General features: G+C 44.1%; 1 protein-coding gene across 2 annotated transcripts; it reads right to left on the bottom strand.

Moving 5' to 3' along the window:
• Window positions 1-433: 433 nt before the first annotated feature.
• Window positions 434-12,344, bottom strand: LOC137855516 (NELL2-interacting cell ontogeny regulator 1-like). Of its 2 annotated transcripts, none has more exons than XM_068679697.1 (4): window positions 12,186-12,344; window positions 11,851-12,008; window positions 6,573-6,661; window positions 434-2,714 (listed from the first exon to the last, which is right to left on the bottom strand). In XM_068679697.1, the coding sequence occupies exons 1-4, from the start codon at window positions 12,323-12,325 to the stop codon at window positions 2,700-2,702; spliced, it is 402 nt and encodes a 133-aa protein (XP_068535798.1). In that variant the 5' UTR covers window positions 12,326-12,344; the 3' UTR covers window positions 434-2,699. The 2 variants fall into 2 exon arrangements, with proteins under 2 accessions (XP_068535798.1, XP_068535797.1); XM_068679696.1 differs by having other exon boundaries at window positions 434-2,718; window positions 12,186-12,343.
• Window positions 12,345-18,428: the final 6,084 nt, after the last annotated feature.

The following is an 18,428-nucleotide window of genomic DNA, read 5'->3' as shown; positions in this document are numbered from 1 at the left end:
TCTGATTTAAGGCCTACTGCAATTAAATCCTTTGGTAAAATACACAGGTTTTTTCCAGCAAATGGTGAATCCATGGGCTCTGAATTTAAACTAACTTCATGAGCAATAATAAATTAAATCTATCTACCTCAAGTTTTTCTTCATGCTACCATATTAATTACAAGGAGCTTTATCATAACCGTCACGTACAGAGTATGGAGTCCTTAGAAATCTCACAAAAATCATTGCAGTACTTTTAATTTCAAATAAGAGTTCAATTTTATACTTCATTAAAGAGGAATACATTCATAAATTGAGCCCAAATACAAGATTTCTTGATTTTTTAATTCAAAATAGCACTTTGGCCTGATTTTTCCACCTTGTTAAAGAGCTGATATATATTGCTAAATGAGTGCTATCATGTTCCAAATAAGAAACAGAGTACACCAGATAGTGCAATACATCTTGCCTTTTTATTTGTTATAGACAAAGAGGAGTACATATAGTCAGTGCCGAAACTTGCAATGTCACTCTGATCGCCTGGGGAGCCAGAGAACATCCACTCATCACTCATTCCACCATTTTATCATAATAAGCTGCGAATATCAAAAGTTAGCTCCGAGCAAACATTTTTCTAAATGAAAACACAGCCAAAGAAAAGTGTTTGCTAATAGGATTTTGCAAGATTCTTTAAGTGACCAGCAGAATAAGCGTGTTCAGTAGCAACACAAAACTATAGACATGCTGCTGTTCCCAAAAGGTGAGCTGTGCTGGAGTTCTGCCTCCTACAAAAAAAAGTTAACTCATGACCTGTGCATTGCTTATGTTCAAATCTAGGTGGGGATAAAGCAACCTAAGGCTGGTGTTTTGCAAAGCGGTTGTGTTATGCCTATCAATTTATGTGTAAAATGACACAGCCTATGCTGATAACCTCTGTTAGTGCCCATCAGTCAGCTACCAGTGCTGCAGTGGAGTGCAGCAATGCTACAAGAAGCAATGTGTTGCTGTGTCGTGATGTTTCTTTTGTACACGATCTAGGTCCTGGTGACCTATAAAGGGTTTTTCTAGAATACTACAAAGGACAAAGCAAATTTCCTGCTTGAAATGCAGGTGCAAGGAAGCCTTTCCCTGCTGAAAAACACAAGCCTTTCAAACAACTTTGGCAGAGTGTACAGTAATACACTCCTTTGTGTTACGGAGGGTGACTGCACACAAAATAATAAGTTGGCAGTGGCTCACGGTTCCCTATGCCTGCAGTGGTGGGATAAAATGGAAGAGAAGAGGTTTGGAAACATACAGAGGTTACTAGCTACTGTCATAACTTACTGAGCTGCCTGACAGCAAAATATCAGCCACTTAGGGAAGATGAACATGTTAATAAAGGTTGGTAAAATAACTTTGAAAACCAGTGTTGTTGATGCTACTTCCATACTCTTGCTTGTATAAAATTTCTCGTCTGTACACAGATGCTCTGTCTGATCTACCGATCTCTGCTAATTACACTTCGCGGAGGATATTTGAAGTCCTATGAAAAACCTTTTATTATCTACAAGAACTTTCCACTGGGGGCATCTTCTGTTCCCTATCCTCCCAAAAAAGGAAAAATGTAAAACAAGGAGAAAGGGACTGCTATTTTTCCAAGCATAACAAGGCGCAATCTTGTCTACTACTGCTACTACACCACCTAATTTTTTCTGTCCTCTCTCGTCTCCCACTGATTGCAGCAGGCATATTAATAGCATCAGCACTGTAACCCATCCCTACTGAGTGAAATTCATCCCTGTGTAGAGTCCGTGCAAGAGCTGTGGACCATTTTGCTGGAGCTGAAATATTTTTTAAATACCGTTTGCAGGAGGCTCCTGGGTGTGCAGGCGTTCGGCAGGCTGCCTGCCAAAACTCTTTGCAGAGGCCAGCGAGAGTGGTTCAGCCCAGTATGTGATTTGCTTAATGAAAGACACTTCTCCAGAAGATTTTGGCAGACACAATCGGTTCAACTGCCAGGCAGTATTCATGTGATTATAAATGTTAGCGATCACATTAGATACTTAATAAATCCCTCCAAAAAGATCACAGCTACTGGGTGGCTTTGAAGAAATTAACGTTGGGAGGCAGATTACTGTGCTTGCTGTGCACTGGACTATTGATACAATTGGGAACAAATCCCTTCCCTGGGCTGCCAAGCTGTCAGTGACAGCTATTAATTTCTACATAAAACCACAACTACTTGTTTGCAAATTTTTAGCTAAGCATCGTTGTGAAGTAGCTTCCTTTTCATGTTGGGGACACATTCTAACAGAAATCTATGAAAGAATGTGACTCCACTGAGTTTCACAGATCTGTGGTGACTCACATGGACTGAGGGGTTGGCCCGAGAGTCTAAGGACAATTTTTGGCTTGAAATAGCAAAAAAGTGAGATGGTGTGTCCTTGCATAAAACCCATGAGTGAGTCGCTGGCACTGTTTTCTTCTTTTGACATTTCAGCAGATGCAATATCACATAAAGTACTGATAAAACACGTCAAAGCAAAAATGATCTAACTGAGCTGTACCTGTTTGGATAGAAATTGTTTTTCTTGTGGTGGGGCACAACTTGCACTCTGTATCTTCCTGTAATTTATCGAACAGCATTTTAAAAATTAATAAATGTCCATTGGCCAAATCCCAGTGCCCATTTCAGAGTATTGCAGGGAAGCAATCACACAGGCCTCTCTTCTCTGCTCTCAGGAGGAGGGATTCTGTCTGAAAAAAATAAAAATTAAAAAATTAAAATGAATATATCACTTTAAAAGAGTTTATAATTGATTAGACCTAATCCCTCTGCACAGCTGTAGTCAAGGTGCTGTGCTGAGTGAAAAATCATAGTTATTACTGCTGGTTTCCATCCAGAAAAATGTGATATGAAATAAGTATATTCAGAACCAAGAGGCATGGAGAGTGTTTTTGTAATCTGAATGTTTTCGTTTTCATACTTAACTTCCAGGGTCTAGGCTGTCAAAATTATTAAAGCGTCCTTTATAAATGCTGAGCAAAAATTCCACTTTCAGCTGCACTGCTCTTAATTCCTTCCCAGTGATTGATGGCTTCCTGTTGACGATGTCTTCAGTACTGTATAATTTAATTGCGCCAGATAGCATGTGCTAAGGAGCCAGTTGTGCTCTCAGTTACACTGCTGTTTCTCCAGAGTAACTCTGGGTTCAGTCCAGCTGTCAGTCTAACCTCGTTGCCTGCAACTCGCAATCGTTCAGAGCAGACCTTAATTTGTTGCTCTTATTTCATCCTGAGTTAGTTTACTGACAGTTGTAAGTATAAGTACAATGTAAGGATAGTGTAAGTACAGTGTGAGTATGAAAGACTTATTGCCAACTCCATTTGGAGCCATGCCTCCAGAACCCCATCAAAAGCTTAAAAACCATTCCCTATATACATCATTTAAAATTACTTGCTCTTGGTTTTGGAGTGTCTTAGTGGACAAACATTTCCAAGCTTTTTTTTTTTTTTTATCTGTATCCAGGAAAAATGATAATGTCAGATCCTCAAAGATGTTTAAATATCATTTATTGTTATAACTTAGATCTTTTGTGGGTCCTGGGGTCCTGGTCTCACTTTTAGGGAAACAATGGTCGATTTTCCCAAGTGGCACCATCATTTCAGAAGCTGAGTCTCTTGCAAGGCTCAGAATGAAATTGATGGTGCAAGCAACTCACTTTAGCTAGTGCAATCATGACTGCAGAGAAACTTCCTCCTGAGTACAATTTGTGGTTTTCAGCCTGTGGTCTGCGGTCCCTTAAGTATTTTGTAGACTAACTTTGAAGAGTTTCTTGAGAAAAAAATAAAGTAAAATAAAGTAAAGTAAAGTAAAGTAAAGTAAAGTAAAGTAAAGTAAAGTAAAGTAAAGTAAAGTAAAGTAATCAAATCAAATCAAATCCAGGCTTAAATTCACAATGAATGGGTTTTCCATCTGCACTGGAAAAGAAAAAAAAAAAAAAAAGAAGAAAAAATAAGGGAAGAAAAAAATACAAAAGCCTGAAACCTGCTTGTTAACAAAAGATGAAAGAGCTCTGTGAAACATGAGGTCTTCAGTCTGCCAGCATTCCCCTTGCACGACACCTCCTGACAAATTAAAAATGGCAAAGGCCCAGCTAATGAAGACACCCGGTTCCCATAGGAGTCTCTGGGCACTTCTGAAGAGTCAGGCAGAGGCTGTTTTTGAGCTGCTTTTCCCTTCCTCCGCAGCCCTCTGTCCTTTCCATCCCAAACTTTTTGACACCCACCTTTGCATTAAAGAGGAACTTGTTCACTTGCCTTGTCTGCTTTCACTCACCGGCTTGGTGCAATGGCAGGCGTTATTAAACACTGCTCCCCGGGCGTACGGAGCAATCCTGCATGAGTGAATGCTCTCATTGTTGGAGCCCGGTGGAAACAGAATCACCCTAATGTCACGCAGGCTTCCTGGCTTTCACCGTAATGCCAGCAAGCTGTCAGTGTTGCCACAGACCCTGCCTAGGCATCACTCATGCCTGCTTGCAGGCAGGAAGAGCAGCCCTGGGACCACTCAGCTGTGAACTGAAGGACTATGAGAGCGAAGCATCATTTACCAAAATTAATTGTGGCCCTGTTGGCATTGGCTGAGGGAGTCTCGGGTAGAATAGTCCTCTGTGAGGTTTGCCTTTGGAACAAGAAATTTAAAGACTCAGGAGTTGTTAAATGAAGTTATTTTTGTATAAAACTCGAGAAGATAAAGTTGGTCAGCAGCAGCCAAGCAGCAGCAGTTCGGTAAGGATATGGAGGCTGTGCCTTTCAGAGAATGGAAAGCCACAATGTGCCACTTAGAGAGCCTTGGCCACTGCATTTCATTTTAGTATCTCTGCACCATTTAGTAATTTATATTTAAGTATCTCTTCTAGAAAGGTCTTTGGAATCTCAGTAAGGAAAAGATGGAAAATAATACACCCTTTCTGATGCTCCAGGTAACTGGTTATGTTTGGTTTGGGATGGACTGTTCCTGTGCCCCTTGTCTGGTCGTACTGACAGCTGTCTGAACCAGAGCCTTGTCATCTCAGGCCTGTCCAGGTCTTTGCAGAATGAGCAGTTCATGAGTTTATGAGCAGCTCTGGGGCCATCTTCTCCCTCTACGCTTTGACTCTTACAGCACAGCATTGCTCTCAGATGGGTTCTCCTCTCACTCCAACCCCAAATAGCCAACAGAGACATCAACATAGGTCCGAATATCTCTGTCAGTGAGATTAAGGGATTGTGCTGGCTCTGCTGCACTCAGAAAATCTGCCCAGTGCAGCCTCAGCAGTAATTTAGTACCTCCTGGTCATGCATAGGTACCAAACATGTCAGCTGAACCTAATCCAAAGCCCCACTGTGGACCACAGCAGCCCAGCCCAGCTGCAGGGCTAAAGCCCCTCTATTTGCAGCCTGACACCTGACAGTGAGTATTAGGCTAGTGCAGGGGAGACTTTTGCGATGTAACCCACGCTGCACGCAGATCTCTGGCCTAATCAGTTTGCTATTGATAGCTGAAGGAAGCTCCAGTCACTCTGACCTTATCATGCGGGGCCCTACGTGATTGCCCAAGGTCACAAGCACCCAAATGCAAAGCAACGTAATTGCCCTTCGGTGGTATAGTTTGAGACATAATTGATTTACATCTCCTTGGCTGACTCTGCTGTGAATGACAATTGGAGCTGAGCGTGACTTTGAAGGAGCAAGGAGCACTTCCCTGCCACCAACAAACAGCACTGGCTGAAGGCACTGAGCAGTCACCCAAAGGAACTGGCAGATGTGGCTTCACTCTGGTTTCTCTCCCCAGAAGTTGCTTTGCTGTCATGCTGCCAATGTTCATGGAGCTGCTAGGGATGGAGAGGTAGGGCAAGACATATGAAGGGTCTTTATTAGAGGTGAGAGACCTCCCGCCCCTTGCTAACTTCAGACAGCATGGAAACCACTTGTGGGTTTTCATTAAGTCCTATCCCAGTGTTTGTGTATAATTAAGAACTAACATAAGTAGGTATGGCTAAAATCAGGGCACTTAACACACCCCCGTGTTTTGTTCATTGGGACCTCTGCAGCACAACGCAGGCAGGTGCAGCTGCAAAATGCCCTGTGTGCTGTGATAGCTACCCAAGCAAATGAACCTCACCCTTCTTCATGGAGAGCATCAATATATGAGCAAGAAAGATATGTGCTTGCCTTTCCTCTCTGCTAGCCCTGCTTGCAGCCTTCTTGCACTCCCATTCATCTGCTGCTCCTGCCCAGCGGATGAACATCCACAGCTCAGGAGCAACGCTGTGGGATAAAGAATAAATCATCTTTCTCATTCTCCTCCCCTTCATGCATCTTCTTTGCTCTTCTATTTGATGCAGGAACTGTCTGGGGTAATTCTTTAGCCTGTTATGCAAGCAGTTAGGCTAGATGATCTTTCCTGAAGCTCTCCAGCGCGTGGAAAATAATCTGCGCTTGGAACAATCCTATTTGCCGAAATGGAAGTGAGTCAGCAGAGATGTCGTGTCTGCTGTGTGCAGACAAGCAGACCTGGCCACTCGAAGATAAAGGCTCAGTCAAAGCATTTCTAGAGGAGCACATACCCGTGTGTCTAGATTATACGCCGTCTTCTTTAAATCCTGCAACGCCCTCTGCATGAACTCAAACGCATGGCAGTCAACGCAGGGACGGCCTGGGGAAAGGTACAGAAAAAAAAGACATCACTGTCACAGCATGAAATCTGCCGTGTGGCAGTACAAAGAGGGAAGGCTCGGAGACCTTGTAATTCCAGGAGAAAACCCATGTCACCAGGACCCACAACAACATCTGAGCGAAGTTAGGGCCGCCTGTGGACAGGGCTCTGTCTGTTGCTGTGCAAGTGCTCACGTGGGGAGTGAGGACCAGCAAAAGCACAAGAGCATTTTGCTACGTGGGCTTTTCTGAACAGAGCCCAGGCTTGGTTCTGCGGGGTGCTGTGTGCCTGCAGCCCCCAGCCTCTCTCCTTGAAATGGAAATCCTCTCCTCCTCCTTGCACACGGGTTAATCCTCCGCTGACACGCTGAAAATAGCAGCTTGCAGTGGTTCAAAAATCAGACAAGCAGCTCTGTTTTTACAGGAGCTCTTACAGAACAGCTTGGCAAGGGTTGCTGCCAGCTCTGTATTTGCTTCCTTTCACCTGCTGCTGTACTTTTTCTCTGCCAGGAATGCAAAGCGTCCCCCTGGCTCTGCAGCTGATGCCAGTGTGTGTGCACAGAGGGGCAGGGCAGGGAGAAGGCAGAGCGGAGGAGGAGGAAGGGATGTGACAACAACCAGCCTGGCTCGCTGCGTGTCCTGGGCATTTCTACGCTACCAGAATTTGCCCCGCACCGATCTCACACCCTTCGGTTCAGCCACAGAGTTACTGAAGTTTAATGAGTTTAACGGGTTAATGGGGTTTCAGAGGAAGAAATTGCAGACACTGGAGGAGATGCAGGGGGAATGGAAAGAGAGGAAAGTTTTTTACACTGATCCCAGCATTCCCATAGTGGGGGCAGTGCTAAAATCCTGGTCCCCAGGCAGCCACTCGTGCTGCTCTGACAAAGCAAAGTGATACAGCACAGCTCTTCAGGGCCACGTTGCAGCTGTGTATGGTTTCCTGGGCTGTTCTCCTTGATGGAGGGTCCTTCTCCAGGTGCAGCTGTGTCTGGGCCAGGGCAGCACCCCTGCTAGCAGCTTTGGCAGCGGGACAGCTCGTGTCATTCCTCTAACCAGCTGTATCCTGTGTGGGGCCAGGGCCTGGACCCGATATCTCAGGATATTCTACAAATTCTGTGATATCCCAGGATGGCAAAATGCAGCTGTTCAACCCGACCTTTCATTTTGAGTTATTTGACAGGACAGCTATACCTGGGAGGAGGAGGAGGGCAGCTGTGGAGGTGTGAGCTCTTCCCCCCACACAGCCCTGCAGAGCACACATCTGTGCCGAGCTCTGGAGACCAAACTAGGGCAGGGCTGAACTCACAACCAAGCATCTTGCACAAGCACAAAGCAACCTGAATGCAGTTCCGCCAGTAAAACAGCAGCAGCAAATCCCTACTACCTAGAAAGTCTACAGCTACAGTCTGATTTTTACCAGCTGAGCTTTTAAACTATCATACTAGCCAGGCTTTTCCAGTAGGCAATAGCAGGTACTTTGATAATATATAAGAATAAACCTCCAGCAATGTTATTCTAGGCTACCAAGAGGTTTGGAGACATCCTGAGTCTGGCTGATGTTTTTACACCTGATAAGCCCTCCAGGGATTTTTCTCACATAAATTTGCTACAGTGCTCCCTGCAGCCATAGAAACTTTTGGCATCTACAGCACCCAGTGACAAGAGATCCACGGCTCAGCAATTCGTTGTGTGACAAGCATCAGTCCTGTGTGCTCTGAAGTTAACTGGTGTCATTTCCTGCCTCTGATTTTTGCATGGAAAAAGCGGTTATTACATATTTACCATCTTTGTCCCACTTTTGACTTTGCTGGTCTCCATCGCTCCCTGCCTCAGTGTCACTTTTCCAGACTGAAGAGCTGGCCTGGCAAGCTGGCCTATCTAGCCAGACTCAGCCTCTCTTTCTGCTCTCAGTATCTTCAACAGGATAATGTGAACGTTTCCCAAAGTAACAGTTTTTAAGGGTCTGCTTTCACAAGGGGGTTAAACAAACTTAAATACGTGCTGCTGCCACTTGGAGCAACCCCACCGTCCTTTCTGTCCTTGGCTGCACCTTCCCACACCTTCCCCTGCTCACAGCAAGCAGTGACCATGCAGTTGCTTGGTCAGCTGGATTGCTGATTTTGTTTTCTCCACATCAGCTCCCGAATGCACAAGTTCTGGGGCCAGAACAAGGACAAGGGGCCAGGTTCTGGGGACAAGAAGGGTTACAGCAGCTTTAAGCAGTCGTGAAACCAAACCTTCATGTCGTAGCAAAGTACAGCAGAGTGCTATTAATTCCTTGCTGACAGCTGGGAACAGGCTATCATTCATAGGGAGACTTAACAGGTTTGTGGATTAACATAATGAGAATTATCAAGAGTCAGCTATAATTCTTTAAATGGATCCTGTCAGCACGAAGACTGTATGTGTCTTTGTGTGTTTGGGGAGAAGTTGGGGGAGGAGAGCTTAAAATATGCTTCTTGGCTTCTTCTTGGTGAAAAACTGGAACTGAAAGCACTGTGGAAGTCTCATTTACTTTCCCTCTCATGCACATGGCGTTTACTCTTTGTATTTCATGCACCTTGGCTAATGAAACCAGACTGACCAGCTTCTGTTCTTCAAATTCCACGTTTCAGCTTTCGCAGCGGGTGATCTGGGCTGTAAATGCAATGGGAGGTTGGGGAAATCACTTAATTATTTTTTAGTGGATTGCTCTGAACTTTAGAGAAAATACTCTGAAAGCATTAGTAACACCATTTCATACTTGAACAGGCTTTGCAGATGCAAAGTGGTGCGTATAAAGCATCAGGACGTGATTAATCACTCCTAATTAGCATTACTCGTAAAAGTTGGGCCTGGTTCTCTGACTAGCAGAGACTAAGTGAAGTGAAGAGTAGGAGGAGGCAGCCCAGGCCAGAGATCAGTGCCATGCGACAGCACGGGACCTCTCTGAACATCTCCTGCAGCTCCTGCACCTCCCACACCTGCAGAGAGCATTGCTGGCCTCTCACGGTGCCGCAGTGGGAACACATCTCTCCCACCAAGTGGGAGAGAGAGGCAGTAGAGCTGTTTGTTCCTGCTAAAGGCACAGTTCCATGTCCCACACTTGGGAAGAGAGCAAAGCATCAAGCACCACGCTGGTCCGGCCTGCAGAAGGTCACCTAGTAATGTCCATCATCTTATCTCTCCGTCAGGGACCTGTACTAGAGCCCCCTTTTTCTCTCTGGATCACACACGGCCACCAATCTACCTGTGCTGGCAGTATGGACGTAAGCACAGCAGCAGCACTGCCCCCAGATTGGGTCAGGGCCTAGGAGGATCAGCTCCTCGATCAGAAATAGCCAGTGACATCAAGCAGGAAAAGGTTCAGGAACGTCTGTGCTAGATCAAATCAAAGGTCTGTCTAGCCCAGTGTCCCGTTTTCCATGAGCTGCATCTCCTGTAGTACATTAGATGTGTATAGGAGCATTCCTGGACTTTGAGAGCAGCTGGCACTGATGGGCAAAGGAAGGCAGCTGGAGCACTCAGCAGCTGTGCAGCATTTTCTCCACAACTGGATGATGAGGACCACTGCAAGTACCTTGTTTCTTTACACAGTACCTTGTGTCCTTGCAGCAGCACAAAACAATTTACAATTCATGATGAGTCAGGAGCCTTTCTCCTGGCCTGGGCTCAAACACGAATACTGTTCATGCATTCATAGCAATGCTACCAGCCTCCAGGATTCAGGACAGAGCAGCGCATCTCCACAGAAACGCTCAGAGCTGCTCTTCGTTCCTCACTCTCACATACAAGAGCAAGACAAGACAAGGAATCCTTCTCAAGGGCTCATCAGGGGACTCAGCAGCCTGGCCACAGGCTATCAAAAAGATCAGATTGGGGTTGGAGGCAGTGGCCAAGAGATTTGTTCTACAGATAAAACAGGAGTTTCCACCACACAAGAGGAACAAAGAACCACAAAGTACTTTTTCTCCAAAAGGTGTTGACTTACCTACGCTAACATAGACACACAAAGGGTACACATCATTCATTTTTTAAGCACAATAGTCTCTTTGAGAAGACAAAATAGACTACTTGTCACAAAACTTATTAAAGTTAATGAATGTATGCCTAGAAAACATACACACAAAACAGAGATGAGGTCTGTGTTAGGACCAACACTTATCACTAATCAAAAGAGAAGAGATTGGAAAAAGGGAAGAATTCAGCATTCAAGGCCTATAGAGGCAGCCATGCGTGTATTTGGAAATGAATAACACAATTACAGGAGAATAAGATGCAGTGACTAAATCAGATCTTGATATAAATATTTGAGCAGTTAGGTAAAAGGATATCTCGATACAAAGTGTGCCTAAGAACTAGAGATTGGCTTGTATGCAATTACATTCCTTCCTTTTTCTTCTGTAGAATATTTTAAGTTCCCAGTGAGCAGCTACTTCAAACTCACTGTCACCAAACACCCCGAGAACACTGAGTCCATCCCCTAACATCTTTGAACTGTTGCCTCATTTTAGAGCTGAGAAAGTTTAACTGGAAATTTGCACAAAATGATGGAAGAAATTAGTACAGAGCTGTGATCCAAACTCAAGAACTGTCATATTTTGAGGTGGATTTTCTTTTTTTTTTTTTCTTTTCTTTTTTTTTTTTTTTGGTCTGCAGAATAGCAGCAGGATTTCAGAAATCTATATATATTTTACAAATATGCTGTTTGGGACAACTTCACCTGTGTCCACCTGCAGTAATTACAAGAAAGCTGAACTTTTAAATACAAAAAATAAGCCAAATACAATGCCCTAGCAGGAATAAGCACAATTTTCTTTCTAATAATATCCAGATCTGGAAGGATGTTGTGTGCATAGGGGCAAATCTGGAAAAAAAAAGCTCTCAAAAAAGCAAAACTAAAAGACCTCACAACTGAAAAGCTTTAAAAAATCTCGGATGAAAATTACAGTATGCAGTTATTGTGTTTGTTTGTTTGTTTTTCCTAAATAACTATACTTTTTGTTTGCTTGATTGCTGTTTTGATAAGCAGTGTCTTCACGTGCTTTGCTAACAGGTCACAAACTCATCGTTCCTCCCTCCCTGGTCAGGCTGTGCAGGGTACCCCCGGAGCTCACTGTGTCTGCGTGGCCATGGGGGGCTACGAGGAGGAAAGCAAGCAGGACACGGGGCAGCAGGAGGGCATGAGTGCGGCCCGGCGGTACCTACTTTCGGCAGGGATGACACTCCCAGAGTCCTGGCTGGCCCCCACAAGCCTCCCGCTTAGTAGGCCGAGCACCGAGATGAGCGGGATCGCCACCCACATCACGCCGCGGACAGACGGCAACGCCATTGCTCTCGTCAATAATTCAAGCTTTCTTCCCAGCCTGGAATGAGGAGAAAAGAGTGAGAATCAGCAGTTTGCTCCCAGCGCGCTCCGCACAGAGAAGTGGGTGAGATGGGATAAGCACGGACCCGCACGCACAAGCAAACCCACATGCATACACATGGAAACGACACACCACGGGCTTGCCATGACCCCCAAGGAGCAGTTCGCCCAGTACCTGAGCCTTCCCTTCGTCCGTGTGCCAGACCCTTGGAGCAGCTGAAGCGAGCAGGCGAGACTCCAGCACCCGCTCTGAGCATGCGTCCCCCTGCATTCCCCCCTTCCCTGATTAGGGTCATTGCCATGGAGATTTGCCATGGCAACACTGAAAAATTGGAGCTGCCAAGTGGAGGAGAAGATTTAAAGGGACCACAAATCGGGGGATGGCCACTGCTGTGCCCCTCTGCCGCCACCCCTCAAAGGCCACCTCCTTCCCTTGGCGAATGCCGGCTGCTGCCACCCCCACGAGAGGGTCTTGGGGCAATGTCTGTGTTGGTTGCTTTTCTTCCCAAGGGGACTGTGCTGAGAGATGCAGCTCCCGTCCCTTGCTTTAGCTGTAGCTCAGTGTGAGTGAGACTTCATTCTCGGAGGTTTCAGATGAGACGAAAACTCAGAAGTTTGCTTGGAAGATAAAAAGACCCAGTGCCTGCTGCTGGTGTCCTGTGCTCTGGGGCAGGCTCCATTATGGGTTTTGTTTAATTAGAGTGAAAATAAAGCCTTGAGGACATCAGCAAGGTTGGCAGAGGAATCAGACAGCACTATGTGTCCTGCACACCAGGTAGTTGTGGTTACAGCTTGGGCAAAACCTACACACTACAAAATTTTAAGGGTGTTTGCTTCACCCTCAGCTCTTGATGTAGGGTTTTACTGATAGGCTGTGTCCTGACAAAGCTCCAGCATGAACCTGCCCAGACACAGGACCTCAGTAAGCACCTGGATGAAACCAAGCCCTCAGGAAGTGGTGATGCCCTTTGGTAAAGAGAGGGGCTCTCAGTAATTATTTGCCAGGACTTTGCAGGGGGCCAGCCCAGAGCAGTGGAAGGAACTCCTACCAGAATGACACACTGAGATAATTTTTAGCCCCAAATTGAAACTGAAATCCAACTTGCCTTGTGTGGAGGGCCCAAACGAAGGTCTCAGTCAGCGGGGTCTTCATAAGGTGAGTCAGGGCACATATGTCTACCAAAATGGCTCCGCTGACTCTATGAGAAGTCAAGACTTCTCATGTAGGAGGCTGTGTGAGATGGCCCAGTTTAACACTGTCTGTCTCTTCACAGGCCTCAGATGCCTGCAAAAAGAGCAGCTCTGGAAGAGCCAGGATATAACAGAGCAACATTGTACAGTTGGACTATATACTCATCTAGGGCTGGTCACACAGTCTAGCCCTGATCTACAGTTTTAAATAACACCAAATGGAAATGCTGGCACAAAATCTAAGCCTTACACTTCCATTTACCCTGGCATATGTGTTTCTTGAGCATACCCTCGTTATGGTCCCATGGGCCATATAGCACTTTTCATATATGAGTTTAAAGAGGACAGACAATTGCCTACAGATGCAGTGACCTTTATTGAGGTGGAAGACATTGTTTGTCCTAATATTTTTTCAAGGTACCAATATATTCTTTTCTAAGGTTGTAAAGATTTTGTAAAATCATTTTTCATGGTTGCTTGGTCTTTTCAGTACATAGGTGGGACAAGCAACACAACCCACAATGAGGTAAGGAAAGGAATATGACATCTTGGGGAGGAAAGGCAACTGCAGAATTAAGCAGAAGTGTTAGCCATATGAACTGCAAAGAGTATAAAAGGGGATGACAGCAGAGAACTTGGGCAAATTTGGAATAAAGAGAAGCTGAATGTCCTGAAATATGCCATTCCCAGGATGCCAAGACTACAAGGATACCTACACATAGTTAGATACCTGCATAGTTTGACACACCCACACACAGCCAATATCCTGTTAATAAGGTCTAGATATCACAGCTTAGCTTTTCATGGTTGTATATGAAACCTATAAAGCCTATTTGTTAGAGGATGGACTGACTTGTCTTGTTTTCTGAGTGCTCAACCACCCACTATCCAGGCCTAACACTGTGATAGCACCACAGAAGGAGTACTTGCTGAATTGGACTACTGCCATCCAAACAGTACAACACCACTGAACCTGCTCCCACTTCTAGTAGTGGGGGAATCTGCAGTAGGGCCCCTTCAATCCACCTTTTAATGGGATGGAAGATGTTATTTCTGTGTTAAAACACACTACTAAGCTTAAAATAATGTCCTTCTTTAATTGGCTGGTGCCAACATAAAACAATCAGACACTGCGCTTGCAGAGTCTGTCCAGTTTCTGCCTCAAATGTGATGGTCTTTAAAAATCATGAAAAATGTTCCCAACACCTTTTGCTAACACAAGTGTGTGGTCCAAGAGGCAGTTCTCAATTCACAGGGAAAAGAGCCAGTGTGCATGGATAACTTCCAGCAATCTGTGTTGTTCTATCACCTCCAGCAAAGCTGAAGAAGAGAGAAGCATGAAAGTACTTGGATGACTCGCTTTGCTATTGCATTCACTACTGCATACCGCTATGACTAACGGGTATCAGTACTAAATTTACTTTGATGGATGAGAAGACTCCAAGACAAACACAAGAGTCCATTTGCTGTCTGAAGAAGGTCATGGTGAATCCTAGAGGACTATTGGAAGTATTTATACTTCATTTTCTCTTTCTACTGAATCCATACTTGAATATATTTTGCTAACAAAAGCTTAGTTTCCTGCAAAATAATCAGAAACATCCAGACATTTATTGGAAAGATGATTAGTGAGGAAAAACATCTGGTAGCTCCCTAAAAAATCGCTTATTCTTGCCTAAATGTTACAGATATTGAAAGTTATGTCTTTGCAGTGGAAGAAGAAAATGTATACACCTAGTTAAAATCACTAACATTAAAGGCCTGAGTTAAATATATGTGCATAAAATGAAGATTCAGGTAAGTGCTCTAATTTTAGAATTTATAATTATGGTCATGGGAACACATGGCTAAGATAGCAGAGGTTAATTCCAGTCTAGTATGAAGTGCTAAATCATTGCCTGCTAACATGGCCACAAGCCCTTTGTTGAACTCAGAAGAAAGCACAGAGACAGAAGGATCTGGGTCTGGTTACTATTACTTGAATAATGGAGTGGCAGGAGAACACAGGCACAACCCCAGAACGGCCAAGAAACAGAATCAAATGCAAATAGTGAGAAGCATGAAGCAAAAAAGCATTCTCTAAGCACATGGGGAGTAAGGAAGACAAAAGCCAAGTGAGTTTGTTCTCTGTTCAGTGGGATGGGAAAGTTAATGAAGCTGATGCCTAGAAAGTGATGCAGCACCTAGCATCTCTTTTATCTACCAAAACAATAAATAAATAAATAAATAAAACACTAAAGCACTTGTAGTTGTGGTGAGCAGGTAGCTAAGACAAGCAACACCAATGAAAATGATTCATGAAAGAACAGCTTAGCAGAAAATTTCATCAGTTATATACATTTGCAGATTTTTGCCAGGTCATTTTTCTGGGTTTCAATCTGCCTAGTGCTCTTTTTTTGCTCAGTTCTGTCAGTACACCTATCTCAGGCTATTTAAAGAAGCAACTAAAGCAATTGCTATCATCAATTATTGCTGAGAGCTCAGGGAAGATGTGAGTTCTACCAGCCATAGAAAAGGGTAAATGTGGTGAATATCTTTAAAAGGGGAAAGAGAAACTGGAAAATGACACGTGAGCCAGTTTATTTTCAGTCCCTGGAAATATTTTATAAGCAATAATCCTAACAATATTTTGTAAGTGTTTGTAAAACAAGTAGAATTGCCATTAACAGGGTATTTATCAAGAACCAAGTCAAAATATTTTAGAGTCCTTCTGTTATATGGCAACAGGCATTATGGGTAGGGAAAAGCCAAATTTAACCAACTTCTGATAGGTTTCTGAGGCTGTGTCACACAGCATTGTCAGAAGCAAAGCAAGGAAACTTCTCTGGGTCTGGATAACTGCTGTGAGTTAGCAATGGATCACCATCAGCATGGAAAGATGTATCACATGGGGGCTGGAGACGCTCGCTTAGGTCAAGGGTTATGCAGCATTTCATTAGTCACCTGGGTAATGAATAAGCAAAGTGATTATTTGGGATATAATACCAGGTCAGGAGGTTATAAGTAATGCTGGGAGAAAGGACTAGAAACCTAAATCATACAAACAGATTGAAAAAAAAAAAAGGTCTAAAAACAGATTAAAAATTGATAAGGATGAGGACAAGGTGATACACTTCATCAGCAATAATCAACAACTGACATCTAGAATGGGAAACAGCAGGTTAAGTGGCACTTCTAAGGAGGAGCTAGGAAATCATGAGCTGAAATCAGTCTGCAATATTCTGTCACTGCCAAGAAAGGCAATTACACTGGGATGTACAAAAAAAGTGTGCAAAAGCTTAGACTCTTCAGCACAAGGTCTCAGCTGTGGTACTACATCTGTTTTGGTCGCTGCAATACAGGAATGCCAGGAACTAGCAGGGGCACCAACAGCAGCAGAAATGACTTTCTGATGAGGTTTAGGAATTGTGCTCTACCAGAAACAGTTGGAAGAACTGAGGTTGTTTGGTCTAAAGAAGAGAAGCGGACATGAAATTTTCTTCAAGTACATAAAAGGCTGATACAGAGAAAGCATCATTCTGGGCATCACTGGTGGATCAGATGAGGAGTTCCAGGTTAAGCAGCACCAAGGAGGAACCCCCAACATCCCTGGAAAACTTTATGATAGGAATGTCACTGGGATGGATTGCCTGTGAAGACAGGGGGATGTTTAAACCGGTCAATATAAGTTAGATACCATTTAGGAATGGCATATTGGGATAGTTGGCCCTGCATTAAGACAAGGTGATTGTTTCTGGATTGCTTCTTCCCTGTTTGTCATGATTCTTTGATGAGAAAAATCATTTTGTTTCCCCAGTAGTTACTTCCCAGCTCTTTGTGTAGTAACTCCAGCATAAACACAGACACCCCTGGGAGAAATGTATTGCCTTCATGCAGCAGCTGAAATTCAGACTATTTCTCCTTCAGCACTGAACACGGCAAAGGCAATGCTTTTCTGGTCTGAACAGGTTAGGTGGCAAGAGTGCATTCCCATTTTGGGATGAGTCACTGACAAAGGAATTCAGAGATATTTGACTGAAGGGCAGCTGCCAGGGCCTACAGCTTCTTAACACTCCTTTAAATGATTATTTTACAGTCCTGCAGATGAGATGAGGGGTGACAGGCTGGTGCACAGTAGATGTTTCAGAACATAAAGAGAATAAACTGTTTTATTACTTTTCTGACAGGCATCTCGGGCCCTGAGAAGGACTGAAAATCAAAGCATCCTCTACACATCTTGTCTCTTGTGCCATGAGATGATTCACCTTTGCTTGATGACTCAGTATCTTCTTTAAGCACTCAGTCAGAGTTTTGGTGGAGAAAAAATGCCTTCCTCCTGAAATAATGATTTTGCTCTTGGCAACATTGCTTGACAAGTTCCCCTTCTTAGGGCTTCCTGGAAAACCCTTCAAGAAGCCAGCTGAACCCTGGTCAGACTGCAAAGCTTTGAGGCCCTGCAGCTGTCCCAGAAAAGTCCACATGACATTGCAAAACAGGGACATGGCTGCAAACCAGGAGCGTGATTGAAACTCGGCACAAAGATATCCTTTAGTGCAGGAAATAATCAACTCCAAGAGGTCTCACTCACCACAGTGAAAGATGTGGGGAAAGATCCAGGCTTGATCAATTTGCCAAAAATAAATTGAAGCCAAGCGTGACGAGCATCTTTAGATGATCCCTAATGCCTAGAATGCTCTCAGCTATACAGGAGGGGCAGCTGTCAAGCTAGTGTGAAAAGAAAGTCAGCTCATGCTTTTAGTTCCAAGAAAAAGTAAGAACAGCTGGCAAAATATCAGAGTTTTCAGAATTTATATTTGAAGGTTTGCACTGGACTCCTGCAAATTCAGCAATGATTCACTGTGCTGGACAGGGTGTAAGTTTACAGCATAGGCAAGGGCTGTGTATTAATCCTGTACACACAACCTGAATGTCATGAACATGAACAGTAAAGCTGACCTATCTGCCCCGCTATGCCAGTCTTATCCATGTCTAAAATATAAGCATGTCATTTTTTACTTGCTTGAGAACTGTATGTGAAAACTTCTGAATTAATTTGTTCTGAAAGCAGTTATATTCAGGAAGTACCTGGTGGGGTTTTTCTAAGTGCTGGTTTTGGTACATCATTCTGTTGCTATCAAAAGCAGTGGCAGAAGGCACAGACAGTTCTCTGAGCAGCCTGTATGTGCATACAGAAAGAGAAGGTGAGGTCTCATCTTGTTTTAGAAAAGCTTCTAGGACTTGTAGAAGC

Source organism: Anas acuta, chromosome 4, assembly GCF_963932015.1.
Source record: "Anas acuta chromosome 4, bAnaAcu1.1, whole genome shotgun sequence".
Classification (NCBI taxonomy): Eukaryota; Metazoa; Chordata; class Aves; order Anseriformes; family Anatidae; genus Anas; species Anas acuta.
The sequence above is the reverse complement of the archived record's forward strand: the minus strand, read 5'-3'. Positions and strand labels throughout refer to the sequence as shown.